The sequence below is a fragment of the Drosophila elegans genome, unplaced genomic scaffold, assembly GCF_018152505.1.
Source record: "Drosophila elegans isolate 14027-0461.03 unplaced genomic scaffold, ASM1815250v1 contig_814, whole genome shotgun sequence".
Lineage (NCBI taxonomy): Eukaryota > Metazoa > Arthropoda > Insecta > Diptera > Drosophilidae > Drosophila > Drosophila elegans.
The window spans coordinates 7,630,501-7,653,555 of record NW_024546167.1 but is presented as its reverse complement, the minus strand read 5'-3'; the positions used below and the strand labels follow the sequence as shown (position 1 = coordinate 7,653,555).

General features: G+C 41.1%; 5 protein-coding genes across 14 annotated transcripts in view; 3 read left to right on the top strand and 2 right to left on the bottom strand.

Annotated features, from left to right (window-relative positions):
- Nucleotides 1-186: 186 nt before the first annotated feature.
- Nucleotides 187-9,958, top strand: LOC108138237 (nuclear mitotic apparatus protein 1). 7 transcript variants are annotated; one of them, XM_017260362.2, is made up of 13 exons: nucleotides 187-427; nucleotides 592-1,181; nucleotides 1,922-2,254; nucleotides 2,460-2,618; nucleotides 2,983-3,291; nucleotides 3,699-3,912; nucleotides 3,969-4,069; nucleotides 4,254-4,376; nucleotides 7,565-7,721; nucleotides 8,499-8,704; nucleotides 8,760-9,028; nucleotides 9,097-9,403; nucleotides 9,651-9,958. In XM_017260362.2, exons 2-13 carry the CDS (start codon nucleotides 786-788, stop codon nucleotides 9,783-9,785), a joined length of 2,709 nt encoding a protein of 902 aa, XP_017115851.1. In that variant the 5' UTR covers nucleotides 187-427; nucleotides 592-785; the 3' UTR covers nucleotides 9,786-9,958. The 7 variants fall into 7 exon arrangements, with proteins under 7 accessions (XP_017115851.1, XP_017115852.1, XP_017115853.1 ...); XM_017260363.2 differs by having other exon boundaries at nucleotides 589-1,181; XM_017260364.2 differs by having other exon boundaries at nucleotides 188-427; nucleotides 9,593-9,764.
- Nucleotides 9,959-10,268: 310 nt separating this feature from the next.
- On the bottom strand, nucleotides 10,269-11,075 carry LOC108138238 (protein UXT homolog). Its single transcript, XM_017260369.2, has 2 exons — nucleotides 10,951-11,075; nucleotides 10,269-10,896 (listed from the first exon to the last, which is right to left on the bottom strand). Exons 1-2 carry the CDS (start codon nucleotides 10,995-10,997, stop codon nucleotides 10,455-10,457), a joined length of 489 nt encoding a protein of 162 aa, XP_017115858.1. The 5' UTR covers nucleotides 10,998-11,075; the 3' UTR covers nucleotides 10,269-10,454.
- Nucleotides 11,076-11,522: 447 nt separating this feature from the next.
- On the top strand, nucleotides 11,523-16,640 carry LOC108138016 (DNA polymerase delta subunit 3). Its single transcript, XM_017259985.2, has 2 exons — nucleotides 11,523-12,946; nucleotides 16,617-16,640. The coding sequence occupies exon 1, from the start codon at nucleotides 11,601-11,603 to the stop codon at nucleotides 12,903-12,905; it is 1,305 nt and encodes a 434-aa protein (XP_017115474.1). The 5' UTR covers nucleotides 11,523-11,600; the 3' UTR covers nucleotides 12,906-12,946; nucleotides 16,617-16,640.
- LOC108138304 lies at nucleotides 14,270-21,356 on the bottom strand. 2 transcript variants are annotated; one of them, XM_017260460.2, is made up of 6 exons: nucleotides 20,461-21,356; nucleotides 18,850-19,090; nucleotides 17,757-18,037; nucleotides 16,641-17,691; nucleotides 15,675-16,017; nucleotides 14,270-14,770 (listed from the first exon to the last, which is right to left on the bottom strand). In XM_017260460.2, the coding sequence occupies exons 1-6, from the start codon at nucleotides 20,940-20,942 to the stop codon at nucleotides 14,463-14,465; spliced, it is 2,706 nt and encodes a 901-aa protein (XP_017115949.1). In that variant the 5' UTR covers nucleotides 20,943-21,356; the 3' UTR covers nucleotides 14,270-14,462. The 2 variants fall into 2 exon arrangements, with proteins under 2 accessions (XP_017115949.1, XP_017115950.1); XM_017260461.2 differs by lacking the exon at nucleotides 14,270-14,770 and adding an exon at nucleotides 15,090-15,612.
- Nucleotides 17,963-23,055, top strand: part of LOC108138255 (zinc transporter 8) — a 26,880-nt gene continuing 21,787 nt past the window's right edge. For 2 of the 3 annotated variants that reach the window (XM_017260399.2, XM_017260398.2), the window contains exon 1: nucleotides 22,231-22,397. In XM_017260399.2, the coding sequence (XP_017115888.1) occupies nucleotides 22,366-22,397 (32 nt within the window). In that variant the 5' untranslated portion in view covers nucleotides 22,231-22,365. Of the gene's footprint in view, nucleotides 18,091-22,230; nucleotides 22,398-23,055 lie in introns of those variants that run through there. The other variant, XM_041710231.1, reaches the window with a different exon arrangement.

Genomic DNA, 23,055 nt, shown 5'->3' with positions numbered 1-23,055 from the left:
AGTCCGATTCCAATCCAATCCAACGCACTGATAAGCAGAGAGTCGATTCGAGTTGAGTTTCCTCAGTGTACGAGAGGTTCTCTGGGTTTTGGGTTTTTTTTTTTTTTTTTTTTTTTTTAGGAGCGAATACGAAACGCTGCTCGGTTCGCTTTAGTTAAGCGATCGAGATTCAGTTTTCAGTTTCGGTTTCAGTTTTTGCCACGGTCTCCATGCGAAACGTTGTTCGACGATCTCGCGCGGAATTTGGATCGGTTCGGGGGAGGGAAATAAAAACAACAAGCTGGAAACCGTATACTTAATACGCGTGTGTGTAGCTCGAAAACAAAAAAAAAAACAAGAAAAATATAAATAAACAAAACTACAGGCTGCTACGTCAGAAGACTACAAACAAAAGATATGAACGCAGCGCACTGACGTCGCCGCCAAGGTTCGAATCAGATATTATATTTTATTTTCTTTTTTTTTTTCGCCCATTTTGAGTGTTGTTTTTTGATAAGTTTACAACTTTTACAACTCATGTGTTTTTCTGTTCGAGTGAGTGAGTGATTTTTTGGCCAAGTGATTTGAATGCATTCTCTTTCCGATCAGCAGTGCCTTGAGATTGCCGCTCTCGAAGTGAACGTTCCGATGTGGAAACCATATACACATGTCTAACTACGCCAGCTAATCCCAGCCAGACTAGATCAGCCTTAAATCGGCCGCCATAAGAACTCGCGATTTGAATGCCATCACGCAGTGGGAACGGAAGGAGGAAGTAGTTGTCGAAAATTTGGATCGTTGTAGTCATGGGCTCTCGTCGAGCTGGTTTCATCCTGGACTCCAGGTCCATGGGTATGAATCGCTCCAGACCACCATCACCATCACCATCATCGTCGCCATCACGATTGCCAGCCGCCAGTCCAGAGAGCAACAATTCGCAGGAGCAATCGGCGAAGCAAGTTGAACAGCTGGACACTGCCAGTAACTCCAAGTTGGAAATCCTGACCAGGGAAGGTCCCTCCTGCCATTCCCAGTGCAATGCCAGCACGGTGCCCGAGTCCACCGATTACTTCCGCTGCCTGCTCCAAAAACTACGGGACGCCTCCGGCGAAGCCGCCGAGATGAACTTCGAGCTGAACAACATATTCATCAAGCGGCTGGACGAGATCGACTGCCTGGATGAACAAAGCGGGGATGCAATGGTGAGCGGATAGGTAATCCATTGGAGGATATATAAATTATTAATTATAACAAAGTATTTGCTGTTGAGAAAATTCATTTATTTGTTGAAAAAGTTAATTCAAAAATAATAAGCAAATCTTTTCTACTATTAAAGAAGAACATTTTTATCACTTCTTTTTATTCGGAAAGTCATTTTGGTTTTTGTTTTCCAGAAAAATTTTAATATTTTGATACTGGTAAGAAAACAGAGTAAATTTAGTTTAAACCTTTTTCCATATATTTTAAAACCTGAAAAAGTAACTTTAATTGAAACCATATGGAACTTTATAACAATGCCTATAAGTCAAACACGAACTAATTTGAATTAATCTTTAATCATGCAATTTAATAAGAATTGTATTTAAACATTAAAGACCGTGCTTTTATGACCCGTTTCAAAACTTCACTGGTACTCGATTTAAATATTTTTTGATTTGATTTTCATTATTGCCGTTAATTAATATTTTTTTTATTTCTCACTTAACTATTTTTGAAATTGTTTTTAATATCCAAAAATTTCATTTATATTTAAACCATTAAATGCATTCAAATAAAAGAGGAAGATTTGTATTTATTATTATGATTTAATATTTCATTTAATTTATTGGATTCATTATTCAGGCATTTATTCTTACCATTCAATTTTTTTTATCAGTATAATATAATATTTTGTAAGCCTTGTAATTGTAATTTTGAATTAATTCTTCTTTTTACCTTATAGTACACCTCGCAGCTGCGGCTGGTCACATTCCAGGAGTGGGTGGACTTCCTGCTCCACGTGAACAACATGATCCTGGGCAACATGTCCGATTTGGAGGAGGAGGCGTACGGCAAGGTCGTCACCTGCTTCCAGTCGGTCCGCGGGGAACAGCAGCAGGCGCTGGACGAGAATCGCAAGCTGCGAAAGGACTTCGGCACGATCTTGAAACTTGTGCAGAAGGCCTACCACCACCACAACTGGGACACCGAGGGCATCACCCTGGAGACCCTGTCCCTCAACCAATTGCTGGGCGTGGGCCGGGATCAGGTCCGGCCGGAAAGCGAATGCGAGAAGGTAGGCCATAGATCCCCGAGCGACAAGGGCAGCGGCGATTTCCAGTGCAAGTGCCCGCCCGTATCACTTAGAATCGAAAAGACTACAAAACAAGTTCCACGTTGAATTCGTAGTTGGGCTGTATATGTTTCCGTTTAATAAATTGCTTTGTTTTGTTGGCCATCAACTAGTGCCTGGCTTTAATTGGTGTCTTACTCCTTTGCAGATGGGCGAGTGCATGAAGTCCTTGGTCACCGAAATGGCCGCCAAGCATGACGAGGTTTGCCATTTGAAGGCACAAATCAATGCCTTGGAGGAAGTGGTCCAAACGGCCAGGCAGAAGCTGCTCCTCAAGGATCAGTGCATAGCCCAGCTCAATCAGCAGGTGAGAGCAACAAAATATTTGATAATTAAATTAAATTTAAATATTTACACACACATGTAATATTTAAGATTTAAAAAAAAAGTCATGTGTAAATTACCTATAATTTTCCTATTGACGAAAATCAAGATCAATGTTTTTTTTTTTTTAAGGGCTATGTGGTGATTTTGTGACGTTACTCATTATTTAGCTGAGTTTAATAATAGATTAATTTTCTTATCGCTTAATCGTCTCAACGGAAACCCGGTCATCTTACATTTCAGTAGATTGTCAATGTTGTAGAAAAATTCTTAGTGTAGTCAACTCAAGGGATCTGTATTTTTCAACTAATAAATAATCATTTATATTCCATATATCCTGAGAACAGGTGCAGGAGATCACGGAGTGCTTTACCAACATGACGGAGAATACGCCATGCGAGGGGCCCTCGATGAATGCCACCAAGGGTGTGCACCAGGATCAGCCCACTCTGGAGGCGTCCTGCAGCGACACGGCGACCGTGGAGACGATATCCAATGACATGTTGCAGAACCTCTCCTTACAGGACAACCAGGAGCGCGAGATGCTGCGACTGCTGAACACGGAACTCAACGATCTCTTCGATCTGCATAGCAAACAGGAGTACCAGGCCATGGACTGTCGCCGGAAACGTCTCTCCTGCTTCTTCGAAAAGTTGGTAAGAAATTCTATTTAAATTCCAAAGATTTTATCACTAACTAACTTTACTTGTTTACAAGTTATGGGTTTACAAAGTAAAGCTTTTTCTAGCTGTTTTCCCGACAAACTAGCTAGTTTTTCAAAATGTCGTAGAAAAATGTTTATTTTCCAATGACCTGCACAACTCATCATAAATTATCCAAGGATCCTAAAATAAACCCTTTTATTTGTTTTTTTTACCGATAAGCAGAGCCTAAAAAAGTTTTATTTTAAGATATACAAAAAATTTGTATTTTTGGAATAGCTTTTAAGTTTTTGAGGCTTAAAAAAATGCGTTAGAAAATGCCTTTGTAGAAAAAAAGTTTAAATACCTGGCTAAATCCATCACGATTTTTGTTTGATTTAATTATATTTTTTTTATTCTAGTCTTTCGAACGCGATGATACGGTGAGAAAGCTGGAGAGCATTCGCAGTCATCTGAGGATCCTCCAATCGGACCTAGAACAGTCCTGCCAGAATTCGGAGTTCGATGATCCGGACACCCAGATAATAGAAGGCGTACGAAGACGTCTTCACTCCCTGGAGCAAAAAAACCGCGAGTTGCACGGAAAATGCCAGCGCTCGGATACCGAGTCCCAAAGTTCGTATTCCTGATAATTCAAAATGAAGGGAGTTTTGCTATAACTATGGAAAAAGTCAAAATTTCAGAGCTGCAAGCCCAGATCGAAGCGGATAAAAGTTTGAGTCAAAGGAATTCGGATACTTTGAAGGAGATTGCCGATCTTCTATGCAAATTGGTAAGATCATGTTTATATGCTTTAGTATAATATTTATGAAATTTATTTTTATATAAATATATAAATGACATTAAAACTCTAAATTCAATGATGAACCTTAAACGGCATTTTACAGATACATAAATATTATATTCACTTAAGTTGTTTAATTAAACCACTATTAAAAGCCCACTTTTGAAACTAGCACCCTTCGGCTTTCTCATACATCGACGTCTACGATGAATCCCCGAGGGAAAACCCCTTCTGCATAGCCATCAAGGAAATATTCGAGCAGAGTGCCGAGAAGGAGCATAAACAAATGGCGTGTGTGAGTATCTGACGCTTTCGATTACCCCGCAATTAAGCGATTCCAATAACCCCGGTTGTCATATCAAATGCAGAAAGGCGATACGAAAATACCTACACTAAAAAGGGAGCCCACCAAAGCCACCAAACCTCCTCCTGCAGTCACAGCAACAACACAATCAACAACTAAACCTTTAACTAAGCCAACGACAACTAAAACTAAAACTACAGCGAAAACAATGACAAAAGCCAGGACGTCCAAGTAGATAACTATGTCACTTGTTGACCCTCCTAAGCATTTAGTCCAAGCTAAGCCAACTTAAGTGCAGTTAAGTATAGCTTAAAGTTCGTCAAAGTTGTAAAGTTATTTATCATCGAAATGGTTCCCGCCAAAAACTAACAGAAGAGCAAAAAAAGAAAGAATTGTTTGTTTATGTACACAAAATCATTTTGTTTATATACACAAATTGACTGAAATCGAAGTGGCGAAAAAGGGGATAATAACTAGAACAATTATCTGTAACAAAATAATTTTAATTTAAGCATTCCTCTGACTCCCAGAATAAGTAATTAATGTTTACTTAGTTTTAAATTTAATATATCATATATCCCATATTATATTGTTAAATTTTTATGACCAATGCCACTGGCGTGAAATACATTTTCCGCTCCTTACATAGAATTTTCCTATGTGGTAAATGACATTCGCCTTCGCGAAGCAAACCCCATATATACCTTATACATATAGTATCCTGGCGGGAATGACAACAAATATTGTTGCCATTCGAGTCGTCTGATTTATTTACTCATATATTTTTGCCTGGACGCAAAAGTAAGTCCCTTTTGGGTTTTGTGTCTACATTCGACAAATACAAATCGCTTGCGCGGATGTGTTTATTGTGGAAACTCGGCTGTATGTTCCACTGCAATTGTTCGGAGTGGGAGTGCCTCCTGCCCTCCATCCATCCATCCATCCGGATCCACCTGAACCCCAGGAATCGCTGGCGAATCGGAAATAGGTTTCGTGTTATTTATTTACCCACAATCGACACGCGAGGCAGGCGAGCAGTGATATGCATATCGATGAGAGCCACGGGGATTGGGCAGGAACTTGAGTGACGAGAGATGCTCGTGATCCTCGTGAGGCCAAGGAACCCGGTATTGAACCACATACTCTCGAGGTTTTTCATATGGCATTTTTTTTTCTTTTTGCGAAAAAACAAAGGTTTCAAGGCAGCTTAACTTTTTACTAAACAAAAGGTTGCAAAATCGAAAGTAACTCATAGATATTTAATTTCGTTTTTTTTTTTTAACTTAAATAAAATTTTTTTCTTGGTTTATTTAGGAACGTCTATTTACATATTTTAAAATATTTTATTTAAGGCATATGTAAAATGTTAACCAAGTAACCTATAAAAACCAAACCAAATAAAAAAAAAAAAATTTTATCAAGTTTTTTTTTTTTTTTTTTTTTTTAAATACAATCGATATAAAATTAATAATATAAAAGAGTTCCCTAAGCCAAGAATATATTTTAAGGATTTTTAAAACAGAAACTGGCCATTTCTATTTTAAAATGTTAGAATTTTATTTATTTAATTTGTAATTATTTTGAATAAATTCTATTTAAATGTGGAGTACCGTCACGCGATCATCTCCTTGGTAAACGGCTAGGCAAAATCAAACACAAGTCGGCAGGAAGCCCCAGTCAAGGAGTAGTTCGCTTCAGAATCCTGTCATCCGTCGTCGGTTGCTGTTTAGTCGCGTGAAACAAATCGGGGAAGCGCAAGGATTCGGCAGCGGGAATATATCGCGGTATATATGTATGCCGAACATACAACAGACAATTTACGACCCCCTAATTAGCCGACCTCGCGCCCAGCCAAACAATTTGAATTTATTCGGCGCGAAAAGCGAAAGGAAAAAGGCGTGCAATTAGCCACAAAGTTTTCGGCTCAGAAAGCGAGGCAAAAAGTTGGCCAAAAGTGCAAATTGTTTTCGAGTGTTTCGAGGGTGGGTGGCGATATATATATATATATATAGTGCAAAGAGTGCAAACTGTAAATGTGCAAATTGAGTCAGTGAAAAGGTGTGGAAAACTCGCGTCGCTCTAATGGGTTTAATGACAGACAAGGAATCATAACAATTCATTGCCCCCGTCTTAATCGATTTTCACATTTTCCCGGGCTGTATCAAATTCGTACCCCGCCCCCTCCCCATTATAATATGCCTTTAAAAGTGTTTTAAGTGCGCGGAGCCACGCTTTCCCCCCAAACGAATTTATTTCCCCCATCTCAATAAGGATATTATTCGCTGCCACCCGCGGCAACTTTATTTTCAAATCGTGTCAAACAGTGGGGGCGGGCAAATAATAATGTCTATAAAACTGGGGGAAGAAGTACCCCACCAAGTGCCAAAGAAACGAAACTTTGAAACCCGAAACTGAAACACAAACTGAAACTGAAATTGATACCAAAACCAAAACCTTGCCACCTACGGTTCGAATTGGTTTTATATTCGTGACAAACTTTTAATAGCAATATTATTGAAATGAAATGAAACGGTAATGAAGCCGAAATTCGTCTGGGTTATGCGAGATATATTTCCACTGCCGACACGAAGGCTACGTTTTCAAGCATTCGACACCGAAAGAGATTTAAATATATATAGTATATATATATGGGGATATAAACAATCGAGAATCGACAATTGACAACTGACAGGTGATTCCGTGAGCTGATTTTTTGGGCAATTAGTTACAGAAATCTGACTTGCCATGGTAAGCCTTTTTGCAAGCCTTTCGCGATATCGAGAACAGCATGTGCCACTTCCGTTTTGGGTTTTTGTAGAGCGGAGCAGAGGGAGGCTCCTCCGATTGCCCCCATCGCCAGCAGTTGGAGCACACACTGCTCCACTGTCGCACCCAGTCGGAGATCCTGGAGGCCACGCGGGACAACTACCTGAGCATCATCGATGAGTTCAAGCGGGATCTCGAGGAGCTGACCGAACAGGTGGCCCAACAGCAGCTCCAGCAGAGCACCCAGACCAGCCAGGCCAGCCAATCCTGTCCAGAGCCAGAGCTCCACTGTCTGGATGCCCCGCGAATCAACTGCGAACTGGAGTTACAAGTTGGGCCCAAAACAAAGCAGAAAAACGCGTTTAAAGCACTTGATTATTTCTATGATTTCTTTCCCTTTATTTATTTCTCAGAACGAACATCTTGCCTGCCAAATCCAGGGACTGCAGAGCAATTTACAGGATCGAGACAATCAGATCGATCAACTGCAGTCGATGATCAAGAGCTACTCCGATTTCAGCGAAAACAATCGACTCAAAGCAGAGATTTACGAGCTCAAGCAAAAGAATTGTGAGTCAACGAAATAAAAGGGAGTATATCGGATTAGATAGATTTCTTTATTTATATTAAACACTTCCAACATTTAAAAATAAAATAATAATAGTAGTTTAAGAAACTGAACAGCTAAAATAATAAAATGTTTTTCTTGGACTTAACTTGCTTTTAAAAATGCTTTTATGCAGTAAATGGAGTATATTTATATTGAAACACGCACAATGTTTGACCAGGAGCTTTCACACTTACAAAGACATGTTTAAATATTTTATAAATTTTAAATTTTAATTAATTTCAAATAAATTTCGGTTTGTTTTATTCAAAACTCATGAGAATGATACGCATTTGGATATAATTAATCTATTTCCTAAAAAAAAGTATTACAACTTTTTTGTACTAAATAAAATATGATTTAACCACTGATTAATTTTTAAAAATGTTTAAAGGAAATTTGCAAACACACTTCGATTTATTTTTTCGTTTTCTAATTTGTAACTTTATAACTATAGTCATATTGGGAAATGATTAACTTATTTTCTAAAAATATGCGTATGTCAATTACAATTTGTTTGTTAATTTAGTAGAAACAAATTATGTATAATTGCATTTACATATACAATACATGTGATGATATCTTCTACAACCACTGATTTCTTTTAAAAACGTTTCAATACATATAAATTATTCTATTTAAAATTCAGTTTGAATAACTAACTATATAACATTGAAACTCTTTCTGATCTATTTCACTTTTCTCTGCTCATTTTGGAATAATATTTCCTTTTATTTCAGGTGATTTTTCCCGCCAGATGCGAGAACTGGCTGGCCAGCTGAAGAACCAGGAGGAGCAGCGCGTGGAGCTGTGCTCCGAGTACGAGACCATGAAGACTACCTTCCAGACGCAGTGCCAGGAGCTCAAGGGAGCCAAGAGAAAAGCGGAGAGCCTGCAGTTGCGACTGGACAAGATGGAGGAGCTGCAGGTGGAGCTGAGAACGGAGGTGGGTTTGGTTACTCTTCGGTAGATAAATCGTATAATGCGATGATGTATTCCAGCGCAAAGTGCTGCGGGAGGAGGTGATTGCCCTGAAGGAGAAGGAGGCCATTTCAACGGGACGCGAACGGGCTCTTCAGGAGCAGCAGAAGAATAGCCACCTGGAGGTGGAGAAGATGCGTCACCTCATTCGGGGCATGCAGGCTCACCTGCAGATGGAGGATGCCCAGCACCGGAAAAGTGTTCTACGGCTGGAGGAGGCCAACGAATCCGTGCGGGAGCAAATGCGCGGCATTGCCAGCGAGTGCCAGCAGATGCAGATGCGCCTGAAGTAGGTAGTCCGTTCGGGATGGAGTGCATCCATATAAGAGCAGCTGCCATGTCCTCTCTCTCCGGTAGGCAACAGGCCGAGGTCAACGAGCAGCAGGAGCAGATCATCGACTCCTTTCGCAGGTGGAAGGATGCCCAAGTGAGGGCCGACGAGGCGATGCGCCAATGCGCCAAACGGGCCGAGGAGCACATCCTAATGCTGCTGGACGAGAACCAGACGCTGGCCGAGGAGTATCGCACCCTCTACCGGGACCACACGCTCCTCGAGACCGAGATGCAGCGGGTCAAGCAGGCGGTCAACTATGCGTCCAGCTCCTCGATGGGATGTCCGCCGCAGGCGAGCGGCGGACGGTTGAATCCCGAGGCGGGAAACGATGTGAGTGGGAGAACCCTAAAAGTTCAAATATTATTAGTAATTACAAGCACTTATATATTTTATAATTTATACCTTATGTACTTCGTATACCTTTATAACTCCAAAATCGTGTGAAATTCTTATTCTTTGCTTGCCTGTATCGGATCTCTTTTCATCATTTTGACCAATTGGATTGTTTTGGGACTATAGATGACATAGAAATATGTATTTTCCACAACATTCCCGACTTATCTTGTGACCCCCGCAGATGGCCAGGCGCCTGCAGAACTTGGCCAGCACCTCGCAGCGTATTTCCAACCAGAGCAGGACACTCAGGACAGCAGGTCATCCGCTGGCCCAGTCCACGTTGAGGCCCACCCGATCCTCGGACGATCTGTCGTAAGAGCTAGCCAGGATTTACAGGAACAGGAACAGGAATCTCTAGCTCCTCCCTCCGTCCATTTCAACTTGGTTCACACTCAAAATCTATAGGCCAACCACATTTTGGAGGCTCGTCATTTGTAAATTCTCTTTGTAAATTGTAGTAGAAACTAAATAAATTCAAGTGCTTGTGTAGCCATGAGTGTTGTCTAGAGAACTAGGTAATTACTAGTTTATAATGATCAAAATTAAGAGGTGATCATAGGAGATTCTTTAAGTAATATTACTCAGAGCTTCTGTACAACTGAAATTGCTGAAAAGCCTTATTAGTTACATGTAGCTATAAAATATAATGAATAATCTAATAAATAGTCCTTACGTTTGAAGTCAAAGTTCATTTGAAAGTAACTATTCACTGCCATTAAAGATTTAAACTCTTACTATTTAAAGGTTCAAGTAATCATTTCGAAGCTTTTCAAATACATGAGGAGAGTACATAAAATTATTGCAAAGTCTGTATATAGAAATATATTGCGAACATTTTGGTACCATAAACTCAACGTTTTTATAAGTGTTTCAGTACTTTACTATTCTATGTAGGTACACAAAAATAAATAACCAACAAAGCTACTTATGCACTTAAAGAGCATCAAGGGTTTGGTTTCATATCCTCAATTTTGAGGAGTTCCTGCTATTTCCCATCATCCTGTTGGATGAGTTTTGCTCTTTCACTGATTGCTATCAATGCCATCTTGATTTGGGCCCTTTTCTTGACGCTCTCCTCGCGCAGGACATCGGATTGCTTGGTCAGGATCTTGACGCGGGTGTCGCTGAAGCGTTCTGCCTCCGGAATGGTCATCTCCAAGTATATATCCTTGCCCACGTTGACCAGGATGCTGTCCATCTTGCGGACACGTGCCTGCATGAATATGTTGCTGCCGATGTTCACCTGCGTCTTATAGCCCTCCGGCAAATGGGTGTCGAAGGTCTGCAGGGTGTTCTTCAGCTGGACGTACTCCATGATCTCCTCGTTGAACTGACCGATGCACTTTTCCAGCTGCCGGAGGTCCTCCTTCAGGACTTCGTTGATAAACTCCTCAATCTGCGTGATGCGCGCCTCATTTGCAGCCTGTCTGTAATTATAATTCCATGGTTTTAGAGGATTCCTTAGAGGTTTTATTACTTACTCCTGCATTCGGTGGGTTTCTGAACTATTTTTGGATTTTATTTGCATTGCAAAGGCGTTGAAATATACAAAAATAAACCGGTAAGAAAATTTCGCAATACTTTTGTTTACTTCCTGCTTCTTCTTTTTTTCGAATAGCGCCGAAATGCTGTTATCGATAAGCGGAAGTGCTGCCTGCAAAGCTATTTAAAAGTCATTTCTGGCTTTTATTTGGATTTTTAGTTCAAGTTCATTTTTTTTAAACCAGTACAACATCCGTTGCAATGGCTTGATTTTAAAAGCCAGAAATAAAAATAAAAATAAAAATAATTTAATTTAAATAGAAATATAAGTAAAGACATAAACCGGTTTGGATATTGGCTAAATAAAGGTGACTCAGTGCATTTGCGTCTCCAACGAGTTGGAAGTGAGGACATACACCGGTTTGGATCTTGACTTAGTACATTTCCGACTGCCAACTCGTTGGTTTGGATCTTGGCTAAGTAAAGATGACTTAGTACATTTGCGACTGCCAACTAGTTGGTTTGGATCTTGCCTAAGTAAAGATGACTTAGTACATTTGCGACTGCCAACGAGTTGACAGTCCCGCATCATAACATTTCGCTTTCGCGCTAATTTCTGCTAAACAATAATCCGCAATTGCAATTTGCAATGAAAATGTCGCTTAAAAAGGCTCTCGACGATTGCCTGATCGATTTCGATCGCTGTGTGCTGGTCACCGATCTCCTGGAGGAGTACAAACTGCCCTACAAGGAGGTGAACGCTGTGCTGGAGGCCTACATCAAAAAGCAGGAGCCCAAAACGAAGTTCGAGAAGAGATTTTTGGTTCACGGCAAGCGTAAAACGCAAGGATCTGGTGATTCTAGTGAAGATCTGTATTCCGTGGTTAAGGAGAGCAGGCTGGAGGATTGGCTATCCAAGGTTCAGGATGCCGAAACGCAGCTATACAGCGTGGAAATCGCCGGGGGCTCCAAATCGCCGGCGGCAATTTTCAAGCCCATGCAACATTTGGAGGTGAAGTTGGCCAAAGTGGAGCAGCGTCCAGGAGCGGGCAAGACTGCACCCATTGCAAATGGTGTGCCTTCCACCAATGGCGTCAAATCGGAGTCCTTCAAGTCTTCGGTTAAAGTGGAGCCTTCAAAATCCTCGCTCAAAACAGAACCAGCAAAGTCAGAGCCCGAAAAACCAGCAGTCAGTAAGGAAAAACCATCTCCGGAAACCAAAAAGACCTCTCCAAAGGAGCAGGCCTCAAAGGGCAAGCCTGCAGCAGCCAAAAAGGGTAGCATCAATAGCTTCTTCACAGCAGCGGCCAGCAAACCAAAGGATGTCAAGGCCACGCCCAGCAAAGCAGCTGCGGCGCCCAGCACCATGGACAACTTCTTCAAGAAGCAGCCGCCCGGCGCCAAGAAGTCGCCACCCGAAAAGGAGGACAAAATCAAGAAAGAATCACCAGCTGCTGCTAAAAAGGAATCATCCAAGAAGAAGTCACCCAGTCCCAGTAGGAAACCCACAGCGGCAAACACGTCAGTGCAACTTTTCGACGAGGAAAGCGCAGAATCCTCCGACGAGGAGGAGAAGCTGGACAAACTGCGACGCCATGTGGTAGGATCGGACAACGAGTCCGATCTGGAGAAGCCCACCACCTCGAAGCGGCGACGAATCAGCGACTCCGAGGACGAGGAGCAGCCGCCCAAGAAGGCAGCCGAACAAGAAGTTGTCACAGTGGACGATGAAATGGACACGGAGCCGGTCAACGAAACGTATTTGGATGACGATGGTTTTGTCATCACGCAGCGCAAGCCCGTAAAACACACACAGCCCGCCAAGAAGAAGGTTTCTCCCAAGGCAACAGCCCCTGTCAACAAAAAGAAATCGCCTCCTTCGGCCGGAAAAGCTGGAAAGGATGGGTCCAAAACCAAGCAGGCCGACATCATGAGCTTCTTTTCCAAGAAGTGAATTAAAAGCATGCAGGAGTTGTACTAAAGGCCATGCACTAAGTAAGCAAATTATTATTTTTGTTTTAAATAAATTTAAAAATATTTAAAGTTGGGTTAAGAAATGTTGGCTTTTAGTTCTGGAAACAAAACTCGTTAACAATTTACCAAAAAGGGTATTCAGGCATAGATCAATAACCAAAAAAGCTAATTTTATTATTATTTATAATTAATTTGAAAATGTTTCATAAATGTTTTATATATTCGTTTTCGCTATTTCACAAAATATGTTATATCTTTATTTTCAGACAATATTTTTGCAGTTTTGAAAGGCATTTAAAATTAATTTTTAGTGGAAACCCCAGTTGATGAATCTGATCTATAGAAATTTAAAACACAGTTTTGTTTGTTGTTAAAAAGAATTTATTGCATTTGTTTATAGCAGCTAGAAGTTGGTTGAGTATCTTGTTTGTAATTTGTATATATTTATTTATATAGATTCGCGTGTCTGATTTTGTGTCCGTGTGTGTGTGGGCGTGTCGGTGTGAATTTTGCCTGGCCTATGCTGTATCAGTGCGTGTTGTTGTTGTTTTTTTTTTCTTCGTCCTCTTCATCTTTATCTTTATCGTATTTCAAAACACTTTACAAAATTAAGGCGAGGTTTGAAAAACACTTGTTCATTCATATAATTCGAATATTCATTTTCAATTATTTAAATTGTTCATTTGTTGTCTTGTTCATTTGTTCATTTTGTTGTTTGGTTTCTGCAGTGATTGCGTTTGATTCCTATCTGATTTTTAAGCATTAAAAGCTTACAGTCAGGCTGCCGATGGCAAGCAAATACATATGTAAGTGATTGAATAGAGGTTCTTATATTTTGGGAGGGTGGTTAAAACAATTAGTCGTGTTCATGGCAAACAATCGAGATCAGTGGCTACACTTAGGTAGTAGCTTCTCAGAAGCTAAATTAATGCTTACACTTAGTTTTGCTTCGGCCTAACTACCGATTGGTTAGCCCGTTTTGGGAGTGCTCACTGTACGTTCGTACCAAGATTCAAGATGTTTCAATATCGCCGCCTGTCAATTTAACTAAATTTTGAAGATTTAAATCGATCGATGAACCTTACAGTGGGCCATCCCAAAAGGGCTGCACTTGTAGCTTTGTTAATTCATTAATATTGCTCGCAATGCAAAATGAAAAAGTCATTTGCTATATAATCAATAAGTTAATTAATCATTTCCTAGGTGTGATATGAACATAATGTGTGCATGATATGACGCTCTACTAATATGATCGTTTTGATTTCCTTCGCACGCTATTTGCTTTGACTTAATCACCTAAATGAATGTAACATTCGTTTCGTACAATTTAATATCTCAGCACCATTTTTTTTAATAATAGCACAAAGTATATATGCAATTACGTTTTGTATGGGTCAACAATAGAATTTTCCTAGAATCATTTGTGGGTGTCGTTTTCCTTTGTCGCTACAGATTAAAATATATCTAAGTTTATTTAACATTGCTCGATTCGTTTCGTTTCGTTTCGTTACGTTACGTTTTTGTTTCATTTACCTTTCTAAACTTGCGTATCTACGACACTGCCATAGGACTCTTCAGCAAATTTGGGCGCAATATAATCCTCGTAGTAGTTGATGAATATATCCTTGAACTCATCGGCAATGAACTCCAAAGCGTTAAGCATTTGCATAAGCTCGCGATCGTTGCACTTGTAGTTGCTCAGCGCCATCACATCCCAGAAGTAGGCGAAGTACTTCACGTACTCGATCGACTGTCCGCCGTACTGGGCCATCACGCCGGGCAGCACGGATCGCAGGATGGAGCCCAGTTTGTTGAACTCCCAATCGTCCAGAACGGTGGCCCCCTCTTTTGGTTGCCGCAATTGTTAGAGGTGGTTATAGAAGGAGCAGACGCAGAAATAGAGATCAAAAGTGATAGTTTACTAGGACTTGGAAGTAGAGGACTGAGCAGTAAATAATATTGGAAAGTATACAAGTATGCCTTCTCTCAATTTTAAATCTCAAAATTTTAAACATTAATTGCATTTTTACAAAAGTAAAGTCCTTTTAAAAACCACTTCAAATTTCCTGCTAATTTAATTTTAAAGTTATTCAAAATTGTTGAGACTTAAAAGGGATGTCACAAACCCTTTTCATTACAAGTTTAGTGTTTTTAAAGTGTACATGCCTTCTCCCGATGATCTCCAATCTGAATTGACATTAAATTTAGTAAAATTTAGGTTACAACAGTAATGACTTTCAACAACCACTTACTCTAGATTGCAAATTCCATTTTAATGGAATTAAAAATACTTAAAAATTGTAAATAAACATTTTTTAATTTCAAGTCAATTTATTTTTCAGATAATTTTCAAACCAGTTGTTCTATAAATTATATTAGACCTTAATCAAAATTTAAACAAAACTGTGTTAAAAATTGCTTTTTAATATTTGCAAAGAATTAAAGTTTTGTTAAGAAAGTCTTACATTTGTTAGAAACCAGAAGAGTTCTGTTAAAAAGAATAATTTAAAGCTGCTTAAATTGCAAGTAACTCCAAGTTGAATTTAATTCTAAATGCAAAGCTCCAGTATAATTACAGAAATCATAGAAATCCGCCTGTTTTAGATATATTTCGGATAATAAGGATGAATTAAATGAAATGTTGGGTAGAAAAGAAGAGAGATGCGCAACCAAGAGAGAACAGTGAGCTGTTGGCAATGGGCAAAAAGCAAGTAAATGGAGTGCTTCGACTGCTCAGAGGAGCACTTACCACGGTGCACCATGAGGCACTGCTCCAGGAGGAGCCTGGCCAGAGCCACCTTGCACTCGTGCAGATCCATCAGTTGGTTCTCGGCTCGCTCGATGGCCGCATACAGTTTGCAGCGCTCCTCGATCAATTCGCAGTCGATGAGGGACGTGGTGAAGGCCCAGAACCACTCCAGTTTCTGGGCCTCGCCGCAGTGGGGGCACAGGATCAGCTCGGCGCCATTGCACTCCGGCTGGGTGTACTCCTCGGAGAGCCACCAACGCAGATTCGGGGCATGCGGCAGGGCGTTGGGTGTGAAGATTTCCATGCACTTTGGGTTATCACAACGGTAGCGATGAAACTTGTACTGCAAAGTGAAATAAGTATTTGAGTTATAGGTTAATTTGAAATTGCAAATATCACATAAAAATATCATCTATTATCTATGTAATAACATGTACCCATTTAACCAAAACAGCTTACAGATTTTAAAGTCAAGGCAAAACATAAATTATAAATATAATATTCTTTTTAAAATATTTAAAAACCAATTTTTGTTTCGAACCTGCCTTATAAATTGAAATAAATTGGTAAAATAGTTGGGCAACAACTCAATCCTTCTCAGAAATATAAGGAGACAAAAAATACCAAAAATATATTAAATAATTAAATGTAAAATGCAAATCAAATGAATACTCGATAGACTAATGCGTTCATAAGTCGACAAATAAAAATAAATTTTAATAATAATTAAAATATTACTAAATTTTAAACATTTGTCTTTTGCCTATTTTAAAATCGTTATTTAAAAACAGAGAGATTTTAATACAGATATGGTATAATAACATTTACCATAAGTTTGTTAACAAAAATCGAAAATAATGTTTCTAAAAAGGAAACTATAACATTTCTGTAGGGACATAAAAAATAATTTTTTTTTTTAATATTTATTAATTTATAATTAAGTAATAACGTGATGTCCTGACTTACGAACTGATCATCCGCGTGCGAGAGCTGGCAGGCATTGCAGTGGCACCTGATGCCGCGCTCCTGAAGCTGCTGGCAGCGCTCCTCGCGCGGCATCTGCTGGAAGTTGCCGCCGGCGAAGCAGTTGTAGATGCCCGATCCCGCCGGCAGGTCGAGAAGGGCCAGGGCGGTCACCTTGCGGCCGGAGAACTTGGCGCAGATCGTGGATGAACAACTGTGGCGGCACAGACTCAGGGTCTCGGGAAAGACGGCGTACGAGACGACGGCCACTTCGCCGGCCAGCAGATGCAGGTGTCCCTCCTGCAGGCGCATGGGTGCGGCCCACAGCTGGAACTCGTTGAGTGGCGAGAAGACATGTGGATCTGCCGGCAGGACGAAGGATCGGCAGGCGGTAAGCGATCGGTGGCGCAATTGGCCCATGTGCCGCATCAGCAACGCGGCGCACAGCAGCTCCCACTCGGCACTCGACATCCGGGAGGCCGTGGGCAAGCTCCGCTCCAGCTGCTCGAAGAACGTGGTGCACTTGCTCAGGTAAATGGCCAGGATGTGGGCGGCCAGGGCCAAAGCGATCACCGTGTCCGTCGGCCGCTGCTCCTCCCTCAGGCGCTCCAGTCGCAGCACAGCACTATAGGCGATATCCTGCCGCTCCTGCAGCCCCCCATTGATGGCCGACCAGAGCTTGCTCAGCGTCGGCTTCTTGCGGCAATGGCCCAGCAGCTCCGGCAGCCCAGTGATCAGCATTCGCAGGGCCAGCTGCAGGAGACGCGGCATGCCGAAGACCTCGCCGAAGGACTCGAACAGCTCGATCTGGTGGCCAAAGCACTCCACCGCATGGATGGCCGCATGCTTGAAGCGGCACGAGCGGGAACAGTAGACCACCAGCCGGTTGGAGCAGTAAATGCAGGGGAACGGGATGAACTGGGTGATGCCGCAGTAGTCGCACACCCGGCAATTGCCACTCGGCACCATGGCCACCGCCTCGGACTCGAAGATCAGTGCGTTCCTGGCCACCGACCGGGTGGTGTGCAGCGACGAGGAGTTGTCCAACCAGGCTCTATTTGAATGTGTTCAAATGATTAGTCAAGAAACTGAAATTAAATAAGACCCATTTCAACTCACATTTCAAACGCTCTTGAATCGTTGGTATCCAGATCATCGCCCGTCTGAACGGCCATCTCGAAGCGCTCCACCTTGAGCACCTCGCACTGGTGCCAGAGCTCGTGGGTCCTCGCCTCGAACACCTGGTTCAGTTCGATGTGCAGGAGCTCGTGGAGATGCTCCTCGCAGAGCGCAAAGTTGCGCAGTTTTAAGGCACAGGCGGCTTGGCGCAGCTTAATCAATGGCAAATACTCCTCCGGATAGCCCAGATCCAAAGCGCACAGGCAGTCATCGTAGGATTCCTGCAAACACACATCACATACTTAATTAGCAGGACCCTCAAATACGGAATTGGGTGAGTAAGAAGATCAATTTTGATATTTTAATTTAAGATATAACCCTTTTAATAACAACATTCTGTGTTTACGGTTATAACTTTCTAATCTTAAATATTATAAAGGCCACAGAAATCTCTATTATTTTTATTTTTATTTATTTCATTTTGTGAGGCCACTAAATTATATATAAAAAAAATACAAATTAGGTAAATGCAATATGAATAAAAAAAACACAACATAAAAGCTATAAGCTTTACTGACTTAGGCTGTCTATTGATAATTAGTTTTTAGTGGACAGTTTAATATATATAGACTACGAAATAACTTCGATTCTAGCAGCTTAGTAAATATTCAGATATTTGGAAAGACAACAATTTCAAATCTTTAAAAGAACTTCAATTTGGTTCTAACAGAACGCTGGAACAAATAATTTCTTCTGTTATAAATTATCCATTTCACTTTTAAATTTTAAAATTTATCATAACTAAACAAAGGATTATGTAAAAAGTAGTATTTGAAACATACGATTCTAAGCGATCTTAAATTGGAAACAAATTTTTACCACAAAATCTTAATTAGTTAACGTTTAAATCAAACTACTGTTAAATAAATAAAAAAAAATGCTTTATTAAAGTTTGCTTAGATTTGAAAGTTTAAAATCTAATTTTGCATATAATCCGATGTTGAATAATAAATCCTTTTAAAAGGATTTAAAATGTAATAATATCAGGATAAGATACTGGAGGTATAGACGTAACGGGAAACGATCTCCTTACCGCATAAAGACCGCAGTCGAAGAGGACCAGGGAGCGGTTGGCGTGGGCCAGGGCGGCGGCCAGTGTGTTCCGGGCCGGAGCCAGGAAGATGGCCTCCGTGAAGAGGTCGCTGGCCTTGAGCGGATGCCGCTCCTTGCGGTACGAGTCGTTGCCAGCCTCCCGCAGACGACGGGACTCCTCCTCCGACTTGAAGTGGCCCGTTTGATGGCGCAGATGTTGAAACCATTTGAGTACGTGTGGCCTGTGCGATGCGATTGGGAAGTGGGTGGTGTGGCGGTTGGTTAATTATTCACGGCAAATGTCAGAACGAAGTGACCCAAATTCCAAGTTCGACAGCAAACAATGCTCCTTAACTTAAACGTAACGAATGCATGCGATCGAAACCAACAAACCAACCTAGTCAGGCACCCTGGGCAAAGTTTTCAATTTTCCGGTATATAACATTTTTCGAAAAATGTTAGAAACAATTTCTAATCAATGTCAAATATTTTTAAAATAACAACCCTTTTATGCCATAAACTTAATGGTATATTGTTTATGAATCTGTTGAGTCTTGAGTATCAAATAATTCGCTATAAATAAATGTTTTAATATTTAAGATTGCTTTTAGTGGCTGTCTAATTTATGAAGTGAAAATAGGCCGTATTATCGGAAATCTATGCCAGTGTGCAGGGGTGCAAAATCAGCTCCCATAAATTAATTTAATTTCATGGGGTAATTATGGATTTGCATAATGGCTTGGACGCCCGCCCCTGGCACAAAACCCCTATAAGGCCACTGCACACAAAGAAATTTCTTTGGTCAAATTGTAGTTTGGCTTACTATTTTATAATAAAATGGTTAAGTTATTTCGTTTGACCAATGTATTTTTTTGTGTGAGGTAAACAAAGCAACCGCAGATTTTCGAATATGTTATCGCCGTTTAACATTAAACAAAACTCTATGCAAAAACATTATAAACGCCTACAATCTAATTATACAAAATAAATATACAAAATGTTGCCTTAAAAAGTACAAGCCTACAATAAATTCAGGGTACGTTTGCATACGATTATTTTGTGATATTAAAGTAGGCTTATTGATTATTTAGCCCACGAGAATGTTGGTGTAACAATAAAATAAATAATTGTTTTTGTAAAAACTACACAAAAACAAACACATTTTTTAAATGGTTAAAATTCCTCAACCTCTACCATGAAAATTCTATCTAAGGGTTGTCACCTAAAATTATTATTTAACTAAAACAATTATGAACAAATAAAATATTTGTGGTAAAAAGTAAAAGCCTTACTGGTAACTATACAAATACTATTTAAAAAAAAAATTGCAAGACCCAAAGTGTTTAAGACAGTGGGTAAACCTGGTAAAAGTTCCTGAAGACTGACTACAGAAACTTTCTAACTTAACTTTTCTACTTGTATTTGGTACAGTCAGAAAAGTGTGTCAATTGGTTAGCTTAACCAGACACATTTTCTCTGCGTGTATATGATGACTTAAAGTCCTTTTACCCCAAAGCAATGGTTTAAGAAAGCGACAGCTTATTCAATCTGTGGATGGGATTGACATGGGCCCATTAATGGTCACAATCGCCAGCCAGCGTTTTCAGTTCACCTAAAATCCAGCAGCGGCTCTTTGGTTGCGGTCGGGGATGAAATACCCAGTCCGCCCACCGCTCCAATCAGGTCGTCATCCTCGTCGGCGTTTTCGGGGCGGGAAAGCGGTGCCGCCGCCACCGCCGAGGTGCTGGCACCCACGTCGCCGACGACATCCTCCAGGTCGCGACTCAATTTCTGGCGCTGCACGGGCGTCAGGTGGAGCACCAGCTGCAGCTCATCCTTGTAGAGCAGCTCGTCGGGATTCAGCTGCTTCAGCTGCTGGCCAATCAGGTCACTTAATGTCACCGCTGGCGGAGCAGAAGCGTTAGCAGGTGGATTAGCAGCCGAGGAGGCGGAAACGGAAGTGGAAGCGGATGAGGAGGCAGCGGGTGGAGCAGGCGGAGGGGGAGCGGTGGTGGCGGCAGAGGCAACGGCAGAGGCAGGGGCAGCGGCAGCTTTGTTGTTGGTCACACGCGCAGAGGATGAGGAGGAGGCCATCACTGGGGGGGACTGAGATTGGTTGGTGCTTTTGGCTCGCTTTTCACTGGTTTGCGCGCACTCCTTCCGTTCAGTTGGCCATCTGGTCACTGCGGCGGCGGCAGTCCTGGCGAATTAGTGGCTTTCGAGTGTATTTCGAGTGCACAACGCCCCGACATCATTGACTAATAACGCTTGCTAAACTTTCACGAACTCCCGCACGTTGTGGCCTTCATATTGATTTTTTTAAACATCACCTTTCGTCTTAGCGATGTGCAAGTCGTAACGGACGTGTATCGCATAGGGGTGGACCACCAGAGCTACCGTTATTTTGGGGGATGACACTTCCTTTTTTTGGGATGCCACACAGTCCTGAATACCAGTTTTTATAAATTTGTTTAAAAAAAAGTTTATTTGTTCGTTCTAACAAAATGTTTTTGAGAAGTGATGTCTAAACGGTTTCCTAAAAATAGCTTTCAAAATTTACCAACCATTTTCATTTAAAATATATGCCTACGTATGTTAAATTTAAAACCGTTTTTACAAAACGTAACTTTTATAAGTACCTTTTTTCTAACCAACTTAATTAAAAGAAATATCTTCATTTGTTAGGGCTTGAAAATTTCTTAGAATGAGTTGCAATGAAAGTTGTTATATATATTTTTTCGTGAAAAATTGCCTAGCAAGTGTCACACCTACGAATTTGGCACAGTCTCTCGTGATTTCCACTTAAAAACCACGATGGATACCAAAAATATACTAAATGCAAACCTTTTTCCCTTTATCTGGCAGCCCTTCGAAAGAGCGCCAAATTAAAAGTTCTTGTGGGTGTTTTCTTGGAGGTGTTTTCCCATTCATGTTCTTATCTACCAGTAAGGTGAGTCCGCTCTTTAAGGTAAACAAGTCCCGTTGGTTGGTTGTCTTACCGCACGTTACCATCAATTGAACGGTCCGTGTGCTATATTCACACTAGACAGACTTGACAGACTTGACAGACCCTGCTGATAAGAGCGGGCATCGTCTCTGCCTCTCTTCTCCTCTCCTCTCCCTTAAGTTTGCCCACCATCCAGATTGATCCACCTCATCACCCATCTCCATCTCTTCCTCTCTTTTCCTGTCCTCTCCTTTCCTCTCCCTTAAGTTTAACCACCTTCCAGATTGATCCACCTTATCACCCATCTCCACCACTCCAAGAACAAACACACAGGCATTGCACTCGGCTCTCTCTTCGGTCCGAAAAAAAGTTGTAAGTTTAATCGCGCTTATCTGGTGTTTGCTTGGATCTTATCATTCACAGCCTCTGGAGAAGTGGAGAATATGGGATGGCGTATAAAGAAAACACTTGTCGCTCGAATCTTGTGTTGTAACGTGTCTGCTGTCGAGTGTTAGTGTCTTTAATTGTTGAAAAAAAAAAACAGAATACAGAAATAAAGTTCAGAAAATAATGTCCAAGAACGAGGATACACCGATTGCCAAGTAAGTTTTTTGGGCGGTAAAACGGTTTATCTATCGCCTTTGACTTCTTGCGCAAAAGTTTTTCACCATTTTCCAGTGCAGAAAAGTTGGCCAAAAATAAAATCTCTTTTGGGACGAAATTAACATAAAGCGCCAAATGAGCTGCTGATTTGTTAAATAGGCGTAAGAGCGGACCGCGTGGGAGCGGCGACAACTGACGGTTTTCTCGGATTTCTCGGCTTTTTGGGGGTCTTGGGGATTTTCAAGGTGCGCAGAGGCCTCGAAAAGTTGGATGGAAAGCTTAAAGCGGGGCAGCTAACGTATTTTTCTGTTTTTTTATTATTATTTTTTTTTTTTTGCCTCTCTCTCCCCCACTATTTTTTTTCTTTGTGCAATTGCGTTGAAAAGTTGCAGAGCAAGTAGTTTAGCGCCATTTGCACTTTTCGTAGTAAAAATTACGCGCACTTGCTCTGGCACACCCACACATGGAAGGGAAAACTTATCAACGGGCACATCACACACACACACATACACACGTGCTGCTGATGAAGGCGGCAGCGGAGGTGGCAGCGAAGTGGGCGTGGCCTTTAAGTAGTCATCGTAGTTTGCGTTAAGTAACAAAACTTCAAATTGAATTTTTCGCAGCACTTTTCATTTTAGCACCTATCAAAAAACAAAA